The sequence below is a fragment of the Moschus berezovskii genome, chromosome 3, assembly GCF_049115385.1.
Source record: "Moschus berezovskii isolate FMDL1 chromosome 3, NW_MosBer_1.0, whole genome shotgun sequence".
Lineage (NCBI taxonomy): Eukaryota > Metazoa > Chordata > Mammalia > Artiodactyla > Moschidae > Moschus > Moschus berezovskii.
In genome coordinates, this window is record NC_142462.1 from 72711269 (window position 1) to 72738303 (window position 27035).

At 43.0% G+C, this 27035-nt stretch overlaps 2 protein-coding genes and 1 pseudogene across 4 annotated transcripts; 2 read left to right on the plus strand and 1 right to left on the minus strand.

Moving 5' to 3' along the window:
- Positions 1-1529: 1529 nt before the first annotated feature.
- On the plus strand, positions 1530-13730 carry RP9 (RP9 pre-mRNA splicing factor). 3 transcript variants are annotated; one of them, XM_055420899.2, is made up of 6 exons: positions 1531-1754; positions 5962-5992; positions 7100-7268; positions 9485-9576; positions 12125-12186; positions 13092-13730. In XM_055420899.2, the coding sequence occupies exons 1-6, from the start codon at positions 1603-1605 to the stop codon at positions 13288-13290; spliced, it is 705 nt and encodes a 234-aa protein (XP_055276874.1). In that variant the 5' UTR covers positions 1531-1602; the 3' UTR covers positions 13291-13730. The 3 variants fall into 3 exon arrangements, with proteins under 3 accessions (XP_088690712.1, XP_055276874.1, XP_055276877.1); XM_055420902.2 differs by having other exon boundaries at positions 1538-1754; positions 7100-7229; XM_088834586.1 differs by lacking the exons at positions 5962-5992; positions 9485-9576 and having other exon boundaries at positions 1530-1754; positions 7100-7229.
- Positions 13731-17518: 3788 nt separating this feature from the next.
- On the plus strand, positions 17519-17844 carry LOC148778349 (cytochrome c oxidase subunit 7C, mitochondrial pseudogene; annotated as a pseudogene).
- Positions 17845-18915: 1071 nt separating this feature from the next.
- On the minus strand, positions 18916-26439 carry LOC148778350 (uncharacterized). Its single transcript, XM_088832325.1, has 3 exons — positions 26260-26439; positions 20859-22523; positions 18916-18968 (listed from the first exon to the last, which is right to left on the minus strand). Exons 1-3 carry the CDS (start codon positions 26399-26401, stop codon positions 18916-18918), a joined length of 1860 nt encoding a protein of 619 aa, XP_088688451.1. The 5' UTR covers positions 26402-26439.
- Between the last annotated feature and the right edge of the window lie 596 nt (positions 26440-27035).

The window sequence follows — 27035 nt, forward strand, 5'->3', positions numbered from 1 at the left end:
GAGAGTTCCAGAAAAATATCTACTTCTGCTTATTGACTACACCAAAGCCTTTGTGTGGATCACAACAGACTGTGGGAAATTCTTAGAGAGATGGGAATACCAGACCACCTTACCCGCCTCCTGAAAAATCTGTATGCTAGTCAAGAAGCAACAGTTAGAACTGGACATGGAACAGACTGGTTCCAAATTGGGAAAGGAGTACATCAAGGCTGTATAGTGTCACCCTGCTTATATAACTTATATGCAGAGTACATCATGAGAAATCCCAGACTGCACAAGCTGGAATCAAGATTGCCGGGAGAAATATCAATCACCTCAGATACACAGATGACACCACCCTTATGGCAGAAAGAGAAGAACTAAAGAGCCTCTTGAAGAAAGGAGAGTGAAAAAGTTGGCGTAAAACTCAACATTCAGAAAACTAAGATCATGGCATCTGGTCCCATCGCTTCATGGTCAGTAGATGGGGAAGCAGTGGAAACAGTGGCTGACTTTATTTTGGGGGGCTCCAGAATCATTGCAGATGGTGACTGCGGCCATGAAATTAAAAGACGCTGCTCCTTGGAAGAAAAACTATGACCAACCTAGACAGCATATTAAAAAGCAGAGACATTACTTTGCCAACAAAGGTCCCTCTAGTCAAAGCTATGGTTTTTCCCATAGTCATGTATGGATGTGAGAGTTGGACTATGAAGAAGGCTGAGGGCGGAATAATTGATACTTTTGAACTGTGGTGTTGGAGAAGACGCTTGAGAGTCCCTTAGACTGCAAAGAGATCCAACCAGTCCATCCTAAAGGAGATTAGTCCTGAATATTCATTGGAAGAACTAATGCTGAAGCTGAAACTCCAATACTTTGGCCACCTCATGCGAAGAACTGACTCATTTGAAAAGACCCTGATGTTGGGAAAGATGGAAGGCAGGAGGAGAAGGGGACGACAGAGAATGAGATGGCTGGATGGCATCACCGACTGGATGGACATGAATTTGAGCAAGCTCTGGGAGTTGGTGAAGGACAGAGAAGCCTGGCGTGTGCTGCAGTCCATGGGGTCGCACAGAGCCGGACGTGACTGAGAAACTGAACTGAACTGATACATCGCATGGCTTACAAGTTTTGGAAAACTGGAAATTTTCTATGGAAGCCTCGCTTTCTTAAAAAACTGAGTGCATCCTACTAATGGGTAACGAGCAACTCCTGTGTGCCTAGCCACGCGGAGATACGAAATGGACTTTTACAGGTTTCCTAGCCTCCCGGGTTAGAGATGGCGAGGAAGTTGCCCGACTCCGAGAGGGGCCCAGCCACTCCAGAACTGGCCAAACTCCACACGGCGTCCTTAGTGCCGCGACTCCTGGCCGCCGCCAGGGGGCGAGCTCTGGCCTCCAGCACCAGCCAACCTCAAGACGGGGCGCCGCTCAACGACTCGAGGCCGCGCCGGCCATTCCGCGGTGCAGGGTGCAGCCGGCCGCGGAGAGGGCACCCGGCCCGGCGGGACGCGGAGCCGCAGCGGGAGGGGGCGCTGCTGGGCCCGGAGAGCGCGGCGCAGAGGAAGTGCCGTCTTCGCCGCGCGGCCGGGCAGCCTCAGCCGCGCCGCGCGGGGCTGCGATGTCGTCCCGGCCCGGGCGCGACGATGCGGGCGCCGGGGGCGCGCGGCGGCCCCGGGAGCCCCCAGAGCAGGAGCTGCAGCGGCGCCGGGAGCTGAAGCGGCGGCGGCAGGACGCGCAGCAGCTGCAGCAGCTCAAGCACCTAGAGTCCTTGTGAGTCCGTCACGCCCGTCTCCGTCTCCGACTAATGCTAGGAGTGGGCCGGGGCCCGGGTCGCGCGGCAGGGTCCGCTCGGGGGTTGGCGCTTTAGACGGGATCCTCGGACACCTGGGGTGGGCCGGTGAGCCCCTCGGGCCCCGGCCAGCCGAGAGCCGGTTTTGCTCCAGGGCGGCGGGACCTAGACCCCCGGCGGCTGGCGGGAGGGCGGGAGGCTCGTCCGGGACGCGCGCGGCGGCCGCGGGCGCCTCCCCCGCGGGAAGCGGCGGTTTTCGTCCTCGCGCGGCGGCGGCGGCGCTCGGTCAGGACTCGGGGACCGAACCCAGGAGTGCGGCCGAGCGCCCTGGTCCTTCCCGCTCCCAGGTCAGGGGGCGCGCTGCGAACGGGTTAAAATCCCCGTCCTTTTCACCGCCTGCTGTTAGTAAGGGAAGAGAAAGCCCAGTCCCGATACGTTCGTGCGGTGGCGAAGTGAAGTGGGGTGAGGGCCCGGCTCCTAACTACTCGCCAGGAGCTGTCAGGTGGAGGAGAGCGTAGACTTGTTCTCTCTGGTCCTTAGGATTTTTTCACCAGGGTTAAGGATAAGCCAGTTACAGCTCAAAAAGAAATTAGGACCTGAGTCAGCGCGGCCTGACTTGGGAGGCAGTGTGCTCCCCCAGCTCCCGAGGGTTGGAGGAGAGTCCAGATGACCGCTGAGAGAAGGGAGAGTTGTAAAGATTTAAATATAAGGTGGAAAGTTGGATTGATGACCCTTTCGATTCCCTTCTGTTTTTTCCTTCTGTAATCAGCTCTAGAAGTCAAACTTAGAGTCTAAGTTTGATGTTCAATGAGTTATTTGACTTGTTTCAGGCACTTCTCACTGCCTACCTTCTCATGATTGTTGAGACAATGATGTAAGAAAAGGCCCTCAAAGGGTCATTATTAACCTTTGGGAGCTTTGACACAAAATGCATGCTTTCTTGGAGCCTGGCCTCCTGTGGCCCTTAAGCTGAATGTCACTTCATTTGAACAACTGGGTATAAACAGACTTAGCCTTTTAGGTATGATACAAAGCTTTTTAGATATGGTATCTCCAAAGCAAATTGCTGAAATATTTTCCAGTGGAAAGCTGTGGCATGTCACAGGCCTGGCCTCTTTTAGTAAGAATAATGGAGAGAGTGAGAGTGAAATTCGCTCAGTCGTGTCCAACTCTTTGCGACCCCATGGACTGTTCTTGGAATTCTCCAGGCCAGAACGCTGGAGTGGGTAGCCGTTCCCTTCGCCAGGGGATCTTCCCAACCCAGGGTTCGAACCCAGGTCTCCTGCATTACAGGTGGATTCTTTACCATCTGAGCCACCAGGGAAGCCCATAATGGAGGAATAAAAGTGTATAAATTGGGCAGGTGATACAGTCCGTCAGCAGCCAATCATTAGTAACATTAATGCTATGTCTTTAGAGTTTTCTATTTCAAAAACTAAAACATCTCTTTTATCAGGACAGTCCTAAAGAGTGTCAAAAGACAAAACTGCCACACTTTGCAGTTTGATGTCCTTTGTTCAAGGGAAAACAATCCACAGATTGAAGAAGTAACAGTGTTTCATCTGCAGTGAAACACTCTTCCCAGTTATTTTGGACAGGAGAAAGTTTTACAGGGCGTTTGGAGAGGCAACTTGAAAATAGGGCACGATTGGCTAGGGAGTCAGAGATTTCTTTGCAAAGCTTGCACGTCCTCTTATCTAGGGTAAGCTAAACTAAGCTAGGTAGCCCTGGACTGAAGGATTGTGATTGGTATATACTAGGTTTCCTTGACATGAGGCATTTCCCATTAGGGCAGGCTGACTTAGGTTTAGATTTGAACTGGGCTCCATTTTGGGGGTCCCAAGCTATGGAGGACCTTTGTCCAGAGTTACATGGAGGTTTTGTAAGAGCAGTTCCAACTTTTATGGCTTTTCTAGATTTCTTTAGGAGTACCCGCATACCCTCAGTTCTTCCTTCTGGTTCTGAGCACTGTGCCTGGTGTGGTCATCGTTGAGTGGTTACTTCTGCAGGGAGTATGTTTCTAAATTGAGCTTTCAGTATCACCTAAAAGTTTAGTTTCTCATAATAAACCTGTTCTTTTCTTTGGTAGGAGGAAATAGCAAGTTGGTTAGAGCAGGAGTGAGGATATGATTCCTGAAACAAACAAATGACATTGAAATTTTTAAAACAAAAATGCTTCCTAAGTAACTCAATAACAGAAATGAGCTAACAGCCTATTAATGGCCTTTTTATGCCCCTAAGTCCTTTGGTGTCTTTCTCAGATCTTTATTAGCCTGGACTTATAACAACACAGGTATGAGGAAGATGAAGATGACGTTAATTTCATTTTTGTTTTGTAATTAAAAAAATATTGTTTCAGTCAGGGTATTTGCACATAAATAAATGTAAGTGAAAAAAAAACTCCCTCCCTCAGGTGATATCTTGGAGAAGGCAATGGCAACCCACTCCAGTACTCTTGCCTGGAAAATCCCATGGACAGAGGAACCTGGTGGGCTGTTGTCCATGGGATCGCTAAGAGTCGGACATGACTGAGCGACTTCACTTTCACTTTTCACTTTCATGCATTGGAGAAGGAAATGGCAACCCACCCCAGTTTTGTTGCCTGGAGAATCCCAGGGACAGGGGAACCTGATGGGCTGCCGTCTATGGGGTCACACAGAGTCGGACACGACTGGAGTGACTTAGGATCAGCAGCAGCAGGTGATATCATATATATATGTATAATCTCCCTTTTCCCATACACACAAATAGAACCATACCAAACACTCTGTCCTGTACGCTACTGCTTTCTTGTTTTAAACTATTTTGGCCTAGTTTTAGGCTAATCCGTATCTATTTGACTATTAGAAAAGTGATTAGCCATTTTAGAATTTATTAATGTTTTACTGATGACATTTTCATGTATAAAATTCAGAAAATTAATTATCTCTGAATTCACCTTCTGTGTGCAGCAATTTTGGGACTCCCCAATTTCCAAGTTGTTGGAGTCAAGACAGCATTTTAAACCAGTCATAGCACCTTGATGCCCTCTCTCAGTAAAATTCCACTAGAGAGGCATTGAAAAGACCTGAGCTGTTATCCTGCCCCTTTTTCCAACTACATTCTTTTTTAAGAAGGGGGTTATATCCATCAGGCAGTCACCTTTAAAAGCCAGACACCCACGCTCTGCATTGCATAGCCTAGAATGTGTCAGTGCTTGAAACTGAACATAATTACACCTGAAAGTAATAGTGTTATATGTTAATTCCATTTCAATTTTTAAAATTAGTGGTTTTTTTTTTTTTTAATGAACAGGAGCGGCGGGTGCTGCTTTTGTAGATTTGGCACCAAAAGCCTTTTCCCCAAGTTCCAGCAAAATAATGAAAAGTGGAAACGAGTTGGGAGCATAGGCATGATTTGCGTCCTCAGAACCCGAGGGTCTGAGAGCTATATTGGTGGAAGGGAAAGTACATTTGCACAGTCATCTGCTTCTCTAGCAGTAGTTGAGTGCCACCGATTGCCCCACATCCTTGAGTCCAGAGGGGTCAGTAGGGGCATAAAGGGTAGTCAGAGAGCTGAGGAGCAAGTGGCAGTGTGCTCTGCAAACACCACAGGCCAGTGGAGAGGATCTTGAATCCAAAGCTGGGGCAGGGGGTGGGAGGGGGAGCCTCTGGGATGGATCACCCCACCTCCTTCCACTAGAGCAGACCCTTGCCTCTGGCTTAACTCCCTCCCCATTGTGCAGTCCCCATCCTTCTTAGACCACTCACACTGCCACCCCATGAGCCTCACAGTGTTATGAAAGTTGGAAGTTATGGTAGGTAAATCACCCACAAGTGTAATGACAGATTGGAACCATAATTAGCTCAAGTCTCTTCTTCCCTCACATTTTCCCAGCAGTCTCTTGATTTCCCTTCCTCTAAATATAAAATCATTGTCTTAAGACACCAAGTTAGTTGTTATTTGGTCAATTTAAGTGCTGCATCCCAGCAGGATGTGATACAGCATCAGTTTATTCATATTAACATAACATCTCTGACTGCTGGACATATTTTATTAACTGTTTTTAAAAGTTATAGTGTAGTTTTAGTTTTTACTAAAAATAACCTTTTTTATTTTGGCCTGTAGTTGCTTTTTTGGTGACTGAAATGTATTATGTTCCTATGAACATGGTTGATGACCAGTGTTTTTTTTTTTTTTTCCTTCTAGTTATGAAAAACCTCCTCCTGGGTTTATCAAGGTCAGTGTAAAGTTTGTATTTTTGGTTTTTCTCTGAGACAGATTTGACCAGAGCTCAGACTCCGTCACTTGTTATGAAAAACAGCTGCTTAAGGTTTGAACCTCCTTTATGGCAGTTCTGTCTCTTCCCTGCAGATGGCAGTCAGTTCGTGCGCTTTGGGCTTTGTCATAGTCTGTGCCTTTGCAGAAGTTTAATCTGCCTGTGTCTGTCCCTCAGACGCCACTGCAGGCCCCCTGGGTGTCCTCAGCACTCGCTCCCTTCTTTCTGTCTCCCTTGCGACTGCATCTTCTCAAAGCTCTGCTGCCCCGTGTTCCTTCTCTGACGCTCCACTGCTGCGTTCTTGAATGTCATCAGTTCAGAAAACAGTGGATTCTGAGGACATGTGAATCCAACCAGTCCAACCCCGCCTGGTGCAGAGTCCCTCCTTCAGCACCCCGGCCACAGTGTCAGTGTGTTTCTCTGGGAGTGAGACTTAGAGGACTTAAGGCCAAAGTAACCTTTCCTGTTTGGTAGCTTTTAACTTTAAAAAAATTTTTTTAGGAAACATTCTTCCATTATAAATTTAATATTCCTGGAAAGTTGAAAAAATCATAATGTAAAAACACAGCACCTTAATTATACAGTGCAGTTATTTGGTGGTGAAAATGCATCTCACAAATACAGTATGTATGAGATTATAAAACATGACAGTGGTCTTCAAGTTCTAATCATCTATTTTACTCTGACATATTGTTTTTATTGTTCCAGGAAACCTTACTTGTTTAATTCTATCTTCTGCCTCATTCCACAAACCTCCTAAGTTAGCAGAAAATTTTTTGTGATCTAGAATTAGAATTTGGAGCTCACAGATCATCCCTGTGTAAACACTAGTAACTTTTCTCAAAAACAGCTACTTTATTTTCATGGTACAGCTAGCTCTTCTGGAATAGTTATTTATATTTTCTTTCTCAGTTATAATTTGTCTTTCTAGCTCTTCAGAGGATAACATGATGACAGAGGGATCTCCAGCCCATGAGGAAGCCAGGCAGTGCTGTGTTCTCAAACAGGTGGGAGAGGGCTCCGGTGCTTTTTTTTGCCATAGAGCTTACACACTGTTTCCTTTTTCAGGAAGATGAGACTAAGCCAGAAGACTGTATACCAGATGTCCCAGGCAATGAACATGCCAGGGAATTTCTGGCCCACGCACCAACCAAAGGACTTTGGATGCCCCTCGGGAAAGAAGTCAAAGTCATGCAGTGTGAGCATGGAAAGGTTTCAAGCAACACCCTCAATTCACGCAAGTTATAGACCACTGTTTACAAACAAGTTCACTCCTTTTAATTCATTCTCACACCATGCTGTTGAAGTCAGGGCATGATCTCTAGGCAATAGTGAGGAAGCCCCCTTACATGTGTTAGTCAGTGTCTGGGGTAAGCGGCAGAGCAGTACCTTGACTCCAGGGCTTCTGGCTACAAGGGCAGTGGTCTTCCACAGGATTGTAGCTGCTTGCAGGGTCTATGCTTCAGTAATTTTCCCATAACAGAAAGGATATTCCATGTAGAAATGCCACGGGGAACGAAGGATGCATTGGGGGTCACCTGGGGTCTCCTTGGGTCTCACCTCAGCCTGTCCTCATTAGTGGTGTTAAGGTTTTCTCCAGGTGACCTGAGAGGAGCTGTGGGCCACACAGGGTGGGTCTGGACCAGGTGGAGCTGTGTGCACACTATCCACTGCACCAGCATAAGATGGCATTTGAAGAAGGGGTACTGCTGCCTTTAAAGATATTTGTTTGTACAGAGATCCTTCATGCACACAATTAAAATAGCAGTTCTTATCCCTTTCCTGCATTCCCCTCACCTCAGCCTCTTTTAAAAAATTTATTTTTAAGTTTATCCCCATGTATCTAGATAGCAAGATTACATTCCTGACCCTTGATTTTTCCGATTTCGTTATTATCTGCTCATTTCTAACTGTAGGAGACCAGAACTCAGCTCCTTTTTTCTTCCTCCATCCCGTCTCATACATATGCCCTACCTGTCTCATTTCCCCAATAATAGTCATAAGTTGAATTAAATAAATCCATTGTGTTTATTATTTTCAGAGTTGAATCACTTATTAAACTGATTAGATCTCCTTTTTTAAAAATTAAGTTTAAAAATCACTCCTCTCTGATGGGGTAGTTAGTTGCGCTTCACTTTCCATTTTATTGTTCTTTTCATTGACATGCAAATTAAAAGTGTTTAGTCTGGACCAGAACCAGTTTTACACGAAGTTAATGAAGCTTAAGCTTTAGGACCCCTTCCTTGCACTTTCTAAAGGCCTTGGAGTCCCAACAGTGGTCCTGTCTTTCTGTAAAATTTACCAAGTCAAGATTCCCCACCCCACCAAAATAGCCTTTCTTCTCCTTAATTTATGTAAGCTTCAGACTTCACAAAACTTATATCCATCCCAGATGGAAAAATACATGCACACATAACCCTGTCATTGATTTCCATGATCCTAGTGTTATCTAAAGCAGAGCTTCTGAAACTTGGGGTGGGCCTGATACTCTATTTCTGACAAGCTCCCAGGTGATGCCACTCTTGCTGGTCCACTGACCACACTTTAAGTAACCTGCATCCCCATTCCTTTAGTAGAGGTTTTGATCACAGATCATATGGATCCTTCTTGATACCGCACATCAATTTATGGCATTTAAAATTTCTCCTTTTGTCATAAAGACAGACATTTGTTTGAAGGGGTCTGCATTTGTATTGAATGCATATCTTCTTCCCCAGGTGGAACTAACTCAAAATAGTGGGGAGATGCAGAAGGGGCAGGTCAGAGAATCCCTAAACTTCATTTTTTTCCCAGTGGTTTCCTACTACCAACTCTCAAATTGAAATGTGAAGAAGAAAATATTTCCCTGTCACTACATAGTTTCATTACCTACCAGCATGGAGCAAAATTGGCTAATCCGACCTGTAATTCCTCTTCCTGCTTCCTGACCTCCTTAGCTGGAGTTGCTGAATGCCTGTGTACTTTACTAGTTGTGCTGTAACAAAGTCCCACAGACTGCATGACTTAAACAAGAAGTTTCTTGTCTCACAGTTCTGGAGGCTAATGATCCAAGGTCAAGGTGTCCTTCTGAGGGGCTGGTGTGGAAAGGATGTATTCCAGGTCTCTCTAAAAATCCTGTCTCCCAGCAAGGTCATTCTGAGGTACTAGTGGTTAGTACTTTCAATACAGTGGGAAAGCAAAGGGGATGACACAATTCAACCTATAGCACAGTTTAAAAAAAAATGACACTGTTTTTTGCATGGAATTCTTTAGTAAGTACTTGGTTCACTTCTAAAACTCTGCAATTAAAGGATACTTGAGGAAGTAGTTAGTTTCTCTCTTTTCATTAATTATATTTGCTTTTAAAATTGGAATCTAATGAAGACTATCTTTAATATGATCTACTGATACTTTATCTTGATTAAGTAAAGATATATTATCTTAAAGAAATATATCCCTTTGTCTTTATTTTAGGTTGGCGCTGTAAACGGTATGGTCACCGAACGGGCGACAAAGAATGCCCTTTCTTTATCAAAGGCAACCAAAAGTTAGAACAGTTCAGAGTAGTAAGTAAAACCCCAGAGTGTCAATTTACATTTACTGGATATGATGAATGTCAGTGAATCAGGCAGTCACCAGTGAACTGAAGTTTCACACAAAATACATTCCCAAAGCCTTTAAACCAAAGTATCTGGTGTTAACTGCATCTCTATTAAATCAAATTTGTGTGACAGATTAGTTATTAACAAAAAAAAGATGCTTGTTAAAATGATATTTGCTATGCCTTGGGAACACTGCCTTTTCCAAAGAGGCATTTTTATCAATTCAGTCAGTCTTTTTGTACTTGTGTAAAAAATCATATTTCATAAATAAAATAGTTTCTCAGCCTTTGTCTAAAGACTACATGTTTTTGTATCATAAACTGGAAGTATGTATAAATGATATACTCTCTATTTTTTTTTTTTAAGGAGGAATTAAAAACATTTTATCTGTGTATTCAGAATCACAAGTTAACTTTACAGTTCCATTTACTATATAGAAATCATTTGGGTTTTATATTTTCAGTTAAATTCTGAACTTACAATATTGATTTTTTTTAAAAAAAAGATTGTTACATTAATTCAGTACTTTTTTTAGCATACCAAATTGAAATACATTAAGATCAAACTTTAGATTTATGGCAAACAGTCTTCAAATACAACACAAACATTTTTTAAAGTTACCATATCATTCACATGTGGTACTTGCAACTCTGAGCTGTTATACACAGAATAGCTCTCCTTTAAATACAGCAAAACTGACATGCCGTGAAGCTCAAAGTTGGATATACTCTCTTTAGATGACAATAAAGTCAGTCTATCATTTCATCACTTTTTGTTTTGGCTGAGCCATGTGACATGTAGAATCTGAGTTTCCCAACAAGGGATCAAACCCGTCTCCCCTGCATTGAAAACTCAAGAGTCTTAACCACTGGACCACATGGAAGTCCCTTGTTACTTTATCTTAACAAAGTCACCTCCCAAGTGTTACTTCACCATTCAGTAACTAGTTCAGTCAATTTAACTATGCTATTGCTGGATATACTTGGGATTATCAGCATGTCAAACTGGGCTATATAAACATTCTGCAAGGATTTTAACATATTTAAAATATTGGGTTTTCACTTTACTAATTTACAGAAAATATTCTGAATAAATCACTCCTACCTAGAATGTCAGCTTTTACAGTACCTTTAACAGATAATTTGATGATAAATCTGAAAAACTTAAATATATTCATAGTTTTAAAATTTCAAAATCTAAATTGATCTAAGGATAAAACAGAACATCAGTATACACAAATAATTATAAGAATAACTTTCAGAATTATTTATATGATCAAAAAATAGAAATCAAAGAAAAATAGGAAACAACTGTGGTGTCCATTATACAACATAATTCATTGCAACATATAAATCATATAGCTTTTAAGAATTATGTTTTAAGAACTTCCCTTTTAATCCAGTGATTGAGCCACAGTATTTGGTGTTGACTACGGTGATTAAGAATCTGCCTTATAACGCAGGGGATATGGGTTCAATCCCTGGTCGGGGAACTAAGATCCCACCTGCTGCACAGCACTCAAGCCCATACCACAGCTACAGAGACCACACAGTCTGGAGCCTGTGCACCTTAACCAGAGAGAAGCCCACACGCTACAGCAATGATTCCAAGTGCCACAACTAACATCCTACGTAGCCAAATGAATGAATTTTTTTTTAAAGAATTATGTTTTAAAGGAATATGTAATGTCATAGGAAGATATTCATGAAAACATAAGGGAAAAAGAATAGAGTTGTATTGATATACATAACATGATTCTATTTTTTGGAAATATGAATAATGACTAGAAGAAGCGCACTAAAATATTAACAGTGGATATCCCTAGGTGGTAAGAGATCAGATATTTTTAACACTATGTTTTCTTTGATATGTAAAACATTTTATAATATTTTTAAAGATAGCTCACATGCCATGAAATTTTATGTGTATTCATATTTTTAAGTAATTTAAGTAGTTTTAAATTATACAAATATAAGAATAAATTCATCTTATTTTAACAGAATGGAAACATTACAGAAAGGTTTTTCACAATTGATTTTTCAAGTCCAATCTTGCCTCTCTGCTCAGAGGGAATTTGTAGTAAGTAGTTTGATGAGTATACTTCTAGATTTCTCTTTGGTCATATACAGTATGTTTTTGGGCACCTATAAATGAATCATGTATCATTTCCAACTCACTTGTTTGCTTAATAGTATCACTTGATCATCTTTCCATATAGAACAAATAGAATTAATCTCAACATTTCTAACCTTGAGTAGTACTTAATAAAGATTTTGCCATGGTTTATCTCCTTATGAAGGCTATGTAAATTATATCCTCTATTTGTATAACTGGGAAATCTTTTTTATAGCCTCTAGGAGTTTGAAATGATGGCAACCCTTAAGAAGGATTAGAACATGGTGAATATAAAATTACCACCAAACAGAGGGAAAAAACTGTTTCCATGAAAGAGGGATTTAATCTTAACAGTCTGTGAAGCCAAACTTAACCTTAACTTTCTCTAACCTTCAAGGCACATGAAGATCCCATGTATGACATCATTCGTGAGAATAAAAGACATGAAAAGGATATAAGGTGAGATTGTCCTAATGATAACAATATCCTCTTAAACTTTGTAATTAAAGCTAGAAACTTTATAAATTTAAAATTTAAAAATCCCAGTATTAGAGGAGTGGTTTAGTAAATTGTGAAATATTTGGAAGACTGGGGAAGTCACTGAAAAAAGCCAGTGTGTAGGGAATGATCAGGCCAGCCTGTTCTCCTTGGGTTAACTTAAAGCATTGTGCTTGACCTAGCCTTGACTCGCTCGTGTCAATGATAGTTGGTATTGGCAACTACCATTTATCTTCTCTAGTGTCTTTAAAGATCTGAGTTTTTTTTTTTTTTTAATTCCTAGACAGGGTGAAAAAACAAGAACTTTTTTTTTTTAATATTGCTTTGTTTTCAAATTGGTGGTATTGAATCATAATCGTTTGAATTTTTTTTTAGTGAAGTATAGTTGATTTGCAGTATCGTGTTAGTACAGCACAGCAATTCAGAAATATATCAATATATAAATATATACATACACATATATTCTTCAGATTTTCTTCCCTTACAGATTATTACAGAATATTGAATATAATTCCTTGTGCTGAATTATAACTGTTGAGGAGGTAGATTACCTAGCATGGACTTGAGCAGTGGGAGAATGATTTAGGAAAGTATGCATCTGTTAGAAATTATAAAAGTAAGGACTATGGAAACATGCCAGAATACTTAGCACAGTGGAAAGAACACAAAATGGCTTGTACTCTGGTTACAGTCATGTAAAACAGGCATGGATGTAGACAAGAATGGGGGAAAGAAATAAATACTATCTTTAATGAGGTGATTAATTTGTGATTTTTTTCACCCTCATTACTGTTCTTATATTTTTATCTAAAAAATTTTTTCAAGTTAAGTTGAATATGGTCCTTTGATCAATCTTTTGTGTTTAGGATACAACAGTTAAAACAGTTACTGGAGGATTCAACATCAGATGAGGATGGGAGCAGCTCCAGTTCTTCGGACGATAAAGAGAAGCACAAGAAAAAGAAGAAGAAAGAAAAGCATAAGAAGAAGAAGAAAGAAAAGAAAAAGAAGAAAAAACGAAAGCACAAGTCCTCCAAGTCAAATGAGAGTTCGGACTCAGAATGACGAGAGCCTGGCTTGTTCAACATTCTCTTCTCAGAAACCAAACACTGTGGCCAAAGATGAGAGGACCCGCAGAGGGAGGCGGAGGCGGAGAGGAACGGGGGAGAGAGACGCCCAGAGGAGAGGGTGCGGTGTCCCAGGTGCGGGTTCTCACCCGCCTTCCAGGGAGGATGTGAGTTGTGTGTTGCCAGGTGCTAGCTCTGGACATGCCTGACTTCAGGCTGGAGAGCCTTTCCCCTTGTGTTCCTCCCTGCTGATCCCTGTGGGCCCCAAATCCTTAGAAATGCCTCCGGCAGGGCAGCCAAATGAAGGGAGTCTGAGGAGCTCCTCCAGGTGCTGCCGTAGGTTCCACCTCCAGGGTGGAGCTACTTGTGCCCGTAGAGCTCAGGCTTGACTTCCCTCTGCTGCTGAGGATAATAAAAACTATTTATTTTTTAAATGCATTTACTTTTTTTATTTTTTAATGCATGCACATGCTCCAAATTTAAAAGGTTGGAGAAGACTCTTGAGAGTCCCTTATACTGCAAGGAGATCCAACCAGTCCATTCTAAAGGAGATCAATCCTGGATGTTCATTGGAGGGACTGATGCTAAAGCTGAAACTGCAATACTTTGGCCACCTCATGCGACGAGTTGACTCACTGGAAAAGACTCTGATGCTGGGAAAGGTTTGGGGCGGGAGGAGAAGGGGACGACGGAGAATGAGATGGCTGGATGGCATCACCGACTCTGTGGACATGAGTTTGAGTGTACTCCGGGAGTTGGTGATGGACAGGGAGGCCTGGCGTGCTGTGATTCATGGGGTCGCGGAGAGTCGGACACGACTGAGCGACTGAACTGAACTGAACTGAAGGTTTAATTATGAAACTTCTGTTTCCTTCCTCCCCCAGCTTCCCAGTTTCCTTTCCCAGTGGCTATCAGTTTTACCAGTTTCTTGTGACGCCTTCCAGGAATACTGCCTACATCACAAGCAAGCATAGGGATTTAAGTATAAATACTATACACATCATCTCCATGTTATGCTACAGTATAATGTTGATTTTAATAGCAAATATATCCTACATTGCAGCATCATAGGTACAGTGTCTTCATATGACACATACCACAAGCTCTAAATGGCCACACAATTCCTTGGTTTGAAGGTACTACAATCATGTAACCATTCCTCTATAGCAATTCAGTTGTTTCCTGTTTGTCATTCTTCAGTATCGTGATTTATAATATATATTTGATCACTCACATGACCAGAATATATTTCTCAGATGTATTTGGTCATTGTCCAGATTCTGGACACAGCTCCCCAAACCCTTGGAATATCGTGTGTGATAAGAGCAATCAGACCATCTTTTGTTGTGTTTGGTCTCTTGTCCTCCATTCATGACAGAGCCAGAAAAGTGAAATAAGTGTCTTGTTTATTCATAACTAACTCCTTTCCACAATATCTGGGTTTATGTTCATGAGATGACTTGGAAGGCACCTAAGGATGTGGGGAGGGGCTGGTTGCCAGGAAAACCAAACTGAATAGAACTGGAACTTGCAGTCCCACACCCTCATGTCGGGGAAGATTAGAGGGACTGGAGGTTGAATCAATCACCAATGGCCAGTGACTTAATCCATCATGCCTACGTGATGGAGCCTCCATAGAAGCCCAAGGAGGGATTCAGTGAACATTTGGGTTGGTGAACACACAGAGGTGCTGGGAGAATGCCACACAAGCAGAAGGTATGGAGGCTCTGTGCCTCTTCCCATCCCATCTATTTTGCCCTGTGCATTTCTTCCATCAGGCCATTCCTGAATTACAGCCTTTTATAATAAATCAGAAATGTAGCAAAGTAATTGAATCCAAAGCGACGAGTTGAAGGCAGAAGCACAGGCAAAAACCTGCCTTCTGAGTAGAACCTGAAGTGGAGGAGGCATGTAGCACAGTCCTACACAACTGCGCTCTTGCCATGTGAAATCGTGCATTTCCAGGCAGACAGTGTCAGAAATGAGTTAGACTGTAAGACACTGCTGGAGTCAGGATCTGCAATCCGAGCTTACTGTACCCTTCATACCCAATCCCTCATTACTCCCACCAGTGCATTCCTACCTCCTGGATTCCTATCTCCAACTACCTCTGTAGTTCAGTTGTGTTCTGATGGGCTTGGAATGCTAGTGGAGACAGGGACCACAGGGAAGAATGGGTTATCTTAAGTTAAAACTAAGTTATTCATTAAATAGTGTACACTAAACGCCAGTCTCCATACAACTGTGCCGTGCTGTGCTCGGCCACTCAGCTGTGTCCAACTCTGCGACTCCATGGGCTGTAGCCAGCCAGGCCCCTCTGTCCCTGGGGATTCTCCAGGCAAGACTACTACTTAATAAGAATATTGAGTACAGCAATAATCAATACCATTCAGAAATGTAGAGTATGGCCAGGAGAGTGATAGCTACTGTATTTGTCTTGTTGTGAAAGTGCACTGATGACCCATGAGGATCACCTTATGCAACCATGGGTTGGGGATGCAGGCCAGAACTCTTCCTGATGTTACTTAAGCAGGTCTGAAGCAGAAGCTAATCAGGCCATCACAGACCTTCTAATAAAAGACCAGCTTTGCAAACACTGCCTTTTACTTGTCTCACTGCCCTCACTGCTATCACTTTTTACATGCTCATTACACCAGCTAGCAGTTCTGGGTTAGTATAAGGGAGTTCAGTTGCTCAGTCGTGTCCGACTCTTTGCGACGCCATGAACCACAGCACGCCAGGCCTCCCTGTCCATCTCCAACTCCTGGAGTTTACCCAAACTCATGTCCACTGAGTCGGTGATGCCATTCAACCATCTCATCCTCTGTCATCCCCTTCTCTTCCCGCCCTCAATCTTTCCCAGCATCAGGGTCTTTGCAAATGAGTCAGCTCTTCGCATCAGGTGGCCAAAGTCCTGGAGTTTTAGCTTCAACATCAGTCCTTCTAATGAATACCCAGGACTGATCTCCTTTATGATGGACTGGTTGGATCTCTTTGCAGTCCAAGGGATTCTCAAGAGTTTTCTCCAGCACCACAGTTCAAAAGCATCAATTCTTCTGCACTCAGCTTTCTTTACAGTCCAACTCTCACATCCATACATGACTAGCGGAAAAAACCATAGCCTTGACTAGACGGGCCTTTGTTGACAAAGTAATGTCTCTACTTTTTAATATGCTGTCTAGGTTGGTCATAACTTTCCTTCCAAGGAGTAAGTGTCTTTTAATTTCATGGCTGCAGTCACCATCTACAGTGATTTTGGAGCCCAAAAAAATAAAGTCAGCCACTGTTTCCACGGTTTCCCCATCTATTTGCCATGAAATGATGGGACTGGATGTCATGATCTTAGTTTTCTGAATGTTGAGCTTTAAGCCAACATTTTACTCTCCTCTTTCACTTTCATCGAGAGGCTCTTTAGTTCTTCTTCACTTTCTGCCATAAGAGTGGTGTCATCTGCATATCTGAGGTTACTGAAGTTAAAAGCACAGCAAAGATATGTTCAAACAGCTTAGCTCACAGGGAACATTGGCCAGTCCATCCATGTATCCCTACAGTGACCACAAACATTCCTGGTGGCACTTCCACTCCCTCCCACACCTGGAACACCATGAATTCTGCCATGCCACCTTCCTTCAGAAAAACCCAGGCAGTCTTCAGCCATACAAACCGTTTGAGTACCTAGTCATATTTAACCTACACCATTTATTGGGAGATTGAATCCACTTCTTGACCATCTAGTCCCTAGGATCTGAGTATAAAGTCTTACATGCCTGAAGCTTCCTTTGTTGCAGGAGACACTACATGCAAGTAAACAATGCATGACCACCTACCCTCCACACATCTATCAGTGTCCTATCGGACCTGCTATATGCCTGGCCTACATTATATAGACAATGAGTCAGCATCCTCTGTTCCCAGGATAGAGCCTCTTTATGGAATGCTTAAGTCTTTTTATTCTGTCCTCAACTCCACCATCCTTTTCTCTTTATCCTAAGGTCCCTGGTGAGGACAAGACAAAACTATTCATGGGTGACCCAGTTCTACTAGTGTTGTCATGAGTGATGTGGCCATTTTGAGAGGAGAAGAAAATGCTTAAGAATCACACTTTTGGCCCTTTCGATCCTTACAGGTAGGGGAACAAGGTCATGAGGCAAGCAGCGCGCGGTTTGCAGCTGCCATTTCTTCCACCTTCAGTCTCTAGATCTTTTGGTAAAGCTTCCAACAGTGCTATGTTGGGACAGAGCATCCGGAGGTTCACAACCTCTGTGGTTCGTCGGAGCCACTATGAGGAGAGTCCAGGGAAGAATATACCATTTTCCGTGGAAAACAAGTGGAGGTTACTAGCTATGATGACTTTGTTCTTTGGGTCTGAATTTGCTGCACCTTTCTTTTTAGTAAGACACCAACTGCTTAAAAAGTAATCCATGAGACAGATAGGAAGAGGAGCATATTAAGAGGTGCAGTCTCTTAAAAGGATCAAACCCTTGAACTCAGCATCCTAGATATGTTTGTAAATAAACATGGCATAAATCCTTAACGCCTCTCCTCTGAAATATGGAACATGATAATTGAACACGTGCTTACATTTTATTTGGGTAATATTGCATTATTAGTTTCTTAATTAAATGTGTATTTGATTTAAAAAAAGAATCACACTTTTGAAATCCAACTTATTTGCTATTTTACAAGTTTTAATTCACAACTTTACAATGCCATATTTTCTTGTTTGCTGGTATAACTTTAGTAGTTCAAGGAAGAGATCTCATGTTCTAATCCATCATGATAATGCAATATTTCACTTTTTGTAGCTGGAACTCAGCAATTTGTTTCCTAAGAAGTAACAATGGAATAATACAGTTCTTTAAGTCAGGTAACTGATGTGATATACAGAATCATTACCAACATCTTTAGTTTCCATTTTTAGGGGAAAGCCAAGGGTGTTAACATTTTGCCTAAGTTTAGTTATCATTCTTCCCTTTATGACCTCTGCAGGGCAGAAATGACCTTTAAAAGGTCATCAATCCACTGGTCCAAGACTAGGGGTTTAGGTGAGGAAGGGTTACCCAGTGCCAAGACTCATTGTGAAGGGAAGCCTGTCAAGCTGCTGGCCCCTGAAGGGAGATGCTAAGCTTCCATTTACCTAACGCTAAATTATAACACTAATGGTGAAGCCACCAGGAAACTTACAGAATTCCATATAATCCACAATATACTATTGGTAACAGCAGCAGGAATTAAACATGAAAACTAGGATAAAAACAAGGATATATTGTACAACATGAGGATGCCAATATTTTGTAATAACTGTAAATGGAAAGTAATCTTTAAAACTATAAAAATAAATTACAAATTAAATAATCATAATATTCCACACAATTGAAAAACTTTGGCTCCAAACTTCTTGTAAGCTAAGATATGTCTGTTACCCAGAACACTGCTATGTTGATGCTTGGGTCTATACTCCAAAGCTGCACAGTATTAGTTTTGGAGTATAGACCCAAGCGTCAAGTAGGAAAACCCAAATAAAGTCCAAAAAGCAAATCATAAGAAAAACTAGACACAGGAGTCTACTAGACTACCAACCTCTAGAGCTGCTGGGTATTTCCTAACTTCTATGGCATCTGCCTCAAATCTCTGGTACTTTGTAAGGAACCTTGGTTTTAGCTCTCTCACAGTTACCTGAAGGAAGAAGTGATTCATACATTAAATAATCCAAGAGGCTTCAAAGCCAAAAGAAAAAAACAATTCAAAAACACATCTTTCAAGAAAGTGACCTATTTTTCATGATAAAATTCTATGCTGTTCTGTTGTTCCTGGTGGTAGAAATGATCACTTGGCAAAAACAGACAGTCCAGAAGAGAGCCTTCATTAGGAAAATTAAAATCTTGGCTGTGTAACCTGGGGTAAACTAAGGTTCCCATTAACTTTTTCACAGGAGGACTCAGTGAGACCTTCTTTCAGCTATGGCCAAAGGAGAAAGTGCTAAAAACTACTAAACTATATAGTACTGGGTCACAGTGAGGAGTTAATTTGTAACCAATGGTATTTCCCAAGACAGAAAAAAGATTCATACACACTCTGATGGGCAATGACATGACATGGGAATACAAAGGCAAATAAGACTGGGAAGACCAATGGTACCATAGTCGGTGTTTTAATTTAACTATTAATTTCAGTGTTACATATCACGAACAAGAGCTCACATTCTGGAGTTCACAAGATGCTGTCAGATGCGCATGAGGGGGTCCCTAAGCACAGTGGCCCAGGTCATTTCCTGCCACTTTATAAGCAAGGACTAACATCAAAGCCAGAAAACCCTGCACATATTGTAAAGGAACTCTGTTTTAAAAAAAATTTCCTCCAAATGATTAAGCATGAATCAAGTCAAGACAATAGCCAAGAATTTAAAACCTAACAATATACCCTGATTTGTAAATGGAAGTGGTAGGCTTAAATATTTCTTCAATCTAAAGGTTTGGGATTAAGCCTGGAATTTTGTAAACTTCCCTGGGGCCCTTATGCATTAAATTCTTCACTTACCTGCTTTGCTTCATTCTTTGCACCCCAGATGTAATCATCTCCCAAAGTGGTCCTTAGGGTCCTCCCCCGTCCCTACTCCTGCCACCTGTGCCCTCACCAGTCCTAGGACGGTTCAGACTCAAGCTTCAACCAGGTGTGGATGGGCTGCTAGTCCAGTCCCTCAATCTCACCATTTTACACTCCTTCCACCCACAACACACAGCAAAGCAAAACAACTTCTCTTCCCAAGGTTACTTTTCCATGGATTACCATTTTTTCCCCTATGTACTCATGGTCAAACTCCAACCTTTTAAAATTCAACTGTTAGTCCTCTCACCCATCTCTAATTACTCCCGTGTGAGTTAGGACCCTCACCACTTTGATTTTTTGAATTACGATACTTTTTATTGAATAAAACTGACTTTATACAAGGCTTTTATCCATACAGGTGTTCTCCAATCTAATTCCTACTATAAAATACTACTGGTTGAAGACAAAGATTTGTCTCATTTCTCTACTCAAGCTGAATTAGCCATTTATTGCCTGCAGGATAAAAATCTGTAAGTGAAGAGAAACACTCGGACTGTACCACATTCCCAGCCTCTTTCCCAATTCCTCACAATCCTCCATTCTGGCAAGAAGGTCTCAAGCAGAATCCTGCCCTGACTGCCTGTTTGAGCTCAGCCTGCTGTCTCCATTTCCCACTCCAAACTTTGTCCTCTTTTGTCTCCAAACCACAGAACATAAATCAGTGTGAAATCCTCTGCCTCCACCTATACTGCCTGTTTTCAGCCATCCATCTAGACCATGTCCTTCGGACTATCTCAGCCCACCACCACCCCGCTCTCCAGAGCACTTTGTTTCACATTACACTGAAATTTCCTAGAGTGCAGGAACTCTGACTTGGGATTCCCTTTGAACATGAATACCTGAAGCGAAAACACATTTTCAAAATAGAGAAATACTGATTTATGGCTGCCTTTATATCCTGGACCCAGTAGGAAACCAGCACAAACCACCAAACAGTATATGAATCCATTAGTCACTTACATTCCATTGATCTGTAAGAGGCTCTCCTGGACTGCAGTCCCTCCTTGTTGGCCATGGTGGGTCTGCTGCGGGGCCTGACACCAGTGCTTTCACAGCCATCCTGTCGTTTCCACTGATAAACTGCAGGGACACACTCACATTCACCATAAGCTTGTAATAACTTGCACTTATTTCTGGTGGGCCACACTGTAAGTTGGGGAGGGACAGAGCTCTCAGGTGGCACCCTGGTTATCCTTCCAGCCTCATGATAAGACCTTCCTTTGGAAGATGTCAGAGGACTCTGTGGACTCACTTCTTCAAGGAGGCATTCCACCTCATCCATGTCACCTTCCTCTTCCAACTCAGAGTCTTCTGAATCCTCAGGAAGCACAATGGTCAAGACGGCACTTTTCTTCAACAGATAGGCTGTCTTAACATTTGAGAAGCTGCTCAGCTCTCTCAGCTTCCTGCCTTTCACGGTCTTTTTAATCTTCACACATGTTTTCAAGTTCTCATTATACACCTCCCCAGTCTCATCGTTCATGAGCATGTCCTCTTTATCCGCACTTAATTTCCTATTGGTGATCGGCTGTTTCCACGATCCCTTGGTTTTGCTGTCTGATGCTGTCTCTTCACCCCTGGAGGGCATTTGCTGGGGGGATTTCTCTACCTGAGCTTCAGAGCAACCCATGTCGCACTGGATGCCCTCATCCACTTTGTTGACTTGGTCCAACCAGGTAGGGGAGGGAACGCAGCCGTTGTTCTCCACCTCATAGACTTCATCCCGGTTCCTGCTCCCCACTGACACCTGCTCTGCTCCCTTCCTAGCACTTCCTGGTGAAGACTCAGGGGAATTCCCAGACTGTACATCAGTCCACCAAGTCAAATCGCACTGGATGCCCTCATCTTCTTTGCTGACCTGAGCCAAGCAGGGAGGGGACGGGACAGCCCTCTCAGGGTAGCTGTTGCTCTCTAGCGCTTCATCCACAGACTCAGGGGAGCCATGGCTCCCACTGCTGTTGTCTGGCATACTTTCCCCTGCAGTAAAGCGCTTCTGAGATGATTCTGAACATAGGCTCAGGTCTTTACCTGCTTCCACGCTGGCGCAGAGCGCCCGTTTCTGATGAAGCTTGTTCATGTCTCCAGCAGACTGGTACAATTTTGAGTTCCGGGTATTCTGGATCTCATCTCCACCATTCGGAGATGGTGGGTTTGGGGAAAGAGCTGCATATCTCTTCTTTTCTTCATCCAAGTTCATGCAGTCTCTACTGTCATAAGAGTTACAAAGCATTTCTCTACTTTCACAGAAACTTTGTGAAATCCCATTTTGTGGCACCTCCTTCTGTGGCATATCTTTACCATAAACCACATCATACGATGGCATCATTTCGTTTGATGTACTTGCAGGAATACTGGTCACCTTTCCTACCTCAGGGCTGTGACCTTCTGAGTGCATGTCTTGTTTCTCATTCAAGTTTTCAGCCTGTTGAGGTTCAGCTTCTGTTTGCGTGTCCTTTGTTTTCATTTTTTCCCAATAGCCACCATACTGTCGGAACTGTGCCGTGTTATTAAACATAGGGACTATGGATCTTCGGTTGACAGTAGTGGGCAATGGGGATTGAGGGACGAGGAAGGCAGGATACTCACTGAGCACCACTGGAAAATACAGACTTCCATTTGTGAAAGCTAGAAGGAGAAGGGGATAGTTAGCCATTCTGTGTTCTGCCGCCAGTCACAACATTCAACCAGCACACACTGCACAGCACAGCTGCTCACACCCACCACGGGACTCCCATCTAGTCTTCTGTTACCAAAGCAAAGGACACAAAGTCCTCCCCCCGTTTTTACATGAGTAACTCCTAACGACTTTCTTAACCCATCTCCCACACTTCTCACAAGTCTGTAATCCTTTTTGCTTCCAGAACAATCTGTGATCCTCACTCCAGTTACAGTATTTGAATGGCTCATCATGGCCTATCAGATATGAGGGATAGTGACCACATTCCCTAGGGTGGCATAAAACACTTCGTTATGTAGTTTCTCACTGTATCATCTCATTGAGTCCTTCAAGATTACAGAGGCTCTAGCCATAGGTGAATTCCTTCACCAAGACAGCTTTGAAAACTTCTTTTTTCCTTTTCTGAAACACCCTCCTTCCCCTAATCATTTTAAAACATTTTCAGCAACTGCTGGAACTTGAGGCATTTTGCCAAATCAGTTGAACAGGGAAAGGCAAATACTATACGATCACTTTTATGTAAAATCTAGAAAAAAAATGGTATTAGATACAGTGCAATAGTGGTTGCCATGTGGTTGCTGAATGATGGCGAAATGGAGAGATGCTGGCCAATGGCAAAAAGAAACCTCTAATTCAGCTTATTATACAAGAGACAAAAATGGAGAAGTGAAACATTTACTCAAAATCAGCCTATTTATAAAAGCATAAATCAGCTATTTTAACTCTATAGCACTGCATATTGCATGTCCAATTAATATTGAAAAAATGATAGACTACATGATTATGGATATTCTATAGGCTTGGAAGCCACGCAATCCTACCCAAGTGAAAAAGCTGAACAAGAATCAAGAATTCTCAGGTCATTCACAGTAATGTTTGGTTACTGGGAAAAGTGCTACCACCAGTACTGGAAAGCCATGTGAATGCAATCACAACTTACAGCAGCACAGACCCAGGAGATCAAAACTCAATGGGAACTCACAGTGGGGTAGGAAAACCTGAACTGCTATTGACAGACTGCAAGATTAGGATGGAGAAGTCTGAGTTCAAATCCTCAGAGAAAACTCATCCATAAGGGAACCATCCCACACACTTTTTTAAGTTTTCCATGCAGTAGCTCAACCAGTTTCTCACAGTAAATTTAAGAGAAAAATCTGAGCTTCCCACAGGGAAAGAGGAAAAGGAATCACACATACCAGAAGCACTGTTCTAAACAAGGTTCATCCTCAGAAGACACTAAACAGAGCTTAACTGATGGACAGGAATGGAAATACTTTTCTCCAGTCCACTCTAGCCACCCTTCCCAACCCAATGGGAGAGGGAGGCGGAAGCATGTGTAGTTTTTTGTCCAAAGGCAAAACCACACTAAAAGACTAAAACCTAATCATAGTCCTTTCACAAACAGAACTGTGATCCCTTCTCTACCTCTACAAGGTAACACTCCATTACTAATGGCCTATTCAGATCAGTTCCTTTTATCCAGTACAAAATGGCTGACAAAAAAATTACAAGGCATAATAAAAAGTAAAAACCACTATTACAAAAAAACAAAACTCAGTTTAAATACAAAAACAGGGATTAAATGCAAACAGGAGAAAGACATACCATGCTAATCAGCTAATGCTAAGGTTGGCTTGAAGCTCAACATTCAGAAAACTAAGATCATGGCATCTGGTCCCATCACTTCATGGGAAATAGATGGGGAAACAGTGGAAGCAGTGTCAGACTTTATTTTGGGGGGCTCCAAAATCAATGCAGATGCTGACTGCAGCCATGAAATTAAAAGACGCTTGCTCCTTGGAAAGAAAGTTATGACCAACCTAGATAGCATATTAAAAAGCAGAGACATTACTTTGCCAACAAAGGTCCGTCTAGTCAAGGCTATGGTTTTTCCAGTGGTCATGTATGGATGTGAGAGTTGGACTGTGAAGAAAGCTGATCGCCGAAGAACTGATGCTTTTGAACTGTGGTGCTGGAGAAGACTCTTGAGAGTCCCTTGTACTGCAAGGAGATCCAACCAGTCCATTCTAAAGGAGACCAGTCCTGGGTGTTCATTGGAAGGACTGATGCTAAAGCTGAAACTCCAATACTTTGGCCACCTCACGTGATGAGTTCACTCACTGGAAAAGACTCTGATGCTGGGAGGGTTTGGGGGCGGGAGGAGACGGGGATGACAGAGGATGAGATGGCTGGATGGCATCACCGACTCTGTGGACGTGAGTTTGAGTGAACTCCAGGAGTTGGTGATGGACAGGGAGGCCTGGCGTGCTGTGATTCATGGGGTCGCAAAGAGTCGGACACGACTGAGCGACTGAACTGAACTGAATCATCAAAAGAAAGTGGGAGAAGCTGTATTTATTTCAGACATATTTCAGAGAAAGGAAAATAATCAGGGACATAAAGTGGAGCATCACAAGAAAAAGTCACTTCTTCATTGAGACACAACAATCCCTAATGTGTATGCCCTTAACAGCGGGTGAACTGCAAGGAAAACTAGATGAACCCATTGTCTGAAATTTTAACACGCCTACAGCAGACATGGATAGATGCAGTCAATATTAAAAAATCAATAAGAACCGATGAACTCCACAGCACTAACCAATTGTACATAACTAACCTCTACAGACCCCCTCAATCAACAGAATATTTTTCTCACACTCATATAGAACATTCACAAAGACAGACCACGTTGTGGGCCATAAAACACACTTACAAATTAAAAGGTATACTAATTATAAAATGTCTGCTTAGACCATAATTGAATGAACATAGAAAACAAAAAGATAAATGCCTAATATCAGAAATGAAAGAGGGTACATTACTACAGATCCCATGGGCATAAAAATATAAATGATTAATATGAACCCTATTTCCACAATATTTATTACATAGATTAAAAAAGGACAAGTTCCTTAAGAGACAATTTCCCAAAACTCAAGTAGAAACTGACAATCTGAATGGACCTCCATCTATTAGGTCCAAGATGTCTACCTTCCAAATATTTTCACATCTTGCTTGTCACCTTCCTCCAACATACTTTTCTGATGTCCCCATTATAGCTTTGAGAATCTTTAGACTCTGTAGAAAAATTACAAGAACTAGGAGCTCTAAGGTACCTCATCCAACAAGACTGGTCTCACAACATGAGACTTCGATTGTATTACGCTGTGAGCCTGGGCCAGTCACTGGGAGCCTCAGTTCCCTCACTTGGGAAACAAGGACAGCAACAACTTGGTCAAATGAATAGAGAATCCATTTCTAGTATTTGGGCTTTCCTGATGGCTCAGATGGTAAAGAATCCACCTGAAATGCGGGAGACCTAGGTTCAAACCCTGGGTTGGGAAGATCCCCTGGAAGAGGGCATGGCAACCCATTCCTATATTCTTGCCTGGAGAATTCCCATGGACAGAGGAGCCTGGCGGGCTACAGTCCATGGAGTCACAAAGAGTTGGAGATGACCAAGTGACTAAACACAGCAAACAACTTATATATAGCTAGAATTTGAATATTTTCTATTAACCTGAACCACAAACACTGCCCCATGGTTTGCCTCAATCTGTCTAGTGTGAGCACAGGGTGAGGAAAAGGAAGTCATGGACAAAGGAGTTAGAAAACCTTCAGGCTTTGGTTTGCAGGGAGGGCCCCTGATTCCACTGAACCTCCTTGGGGATTCAGATTCCTCACCTGCCCCAGAAATGGAGAGTGGATTACAGGCAGGATTCTGGTACCAGGGACCCAGGTGAGGCTGCTGGGCCATGGGGTGCACATAGAAGAAAGGTCTGGAGTTACTGCCCTCAAAATTTTCACTGTTTCCTGAAGAGTTCATTTTCCACTGAAAAACAGGTGTTCATAGTTAAGAAAGGACAGCTGTGCTTCACCCTGTAAAGTGCTGTAAAGGTAGAAAACCTCCTTGTCCCCCATCATGAATGGGATCCTGAGTGGCAGGTCCCTTACCTTGTCTTCTCACTTGCCTGGGATGCAGACATGGGGTACTGCCCTGCATGCATTAGGACCAGGGGAGCAGCGCCCAGAGGCCCAGCCCACGTCATACTGAGTGAGTCCGGCTTCCCAGGCAGCAGCACCTTGGGGAGATGAGGCCTTGGAGGCGTGGGGGGACTCAGTGCCCAGCACCAAATGCCAGGGCGCCCAGCCGCTGCACTGGAAAAGGGGTCTTAGGCCTAGATGCACCACCCTTGTCTGCAGCCTCTCCACCATGCTCCCTAGCCTCTGCCCCAGACTGAATCCCTGCCCAGCCCTGGACTCCAGGCCCCGGGCTCCGTCTCCTAACATCCCGCTTCCCGTAGGCCAGTCTATTCCCCACGACCCCCAAACCCTGTGCCCTCGCGCCCTGCACAACCCACGTTCCCATTAGGGACACTGACCTGCTCTAGCTCGACATCCGCGACCGACTGGGAATTTCTGAGGGGCACACACAACCCACACAGGGCCGACCTCGCCGT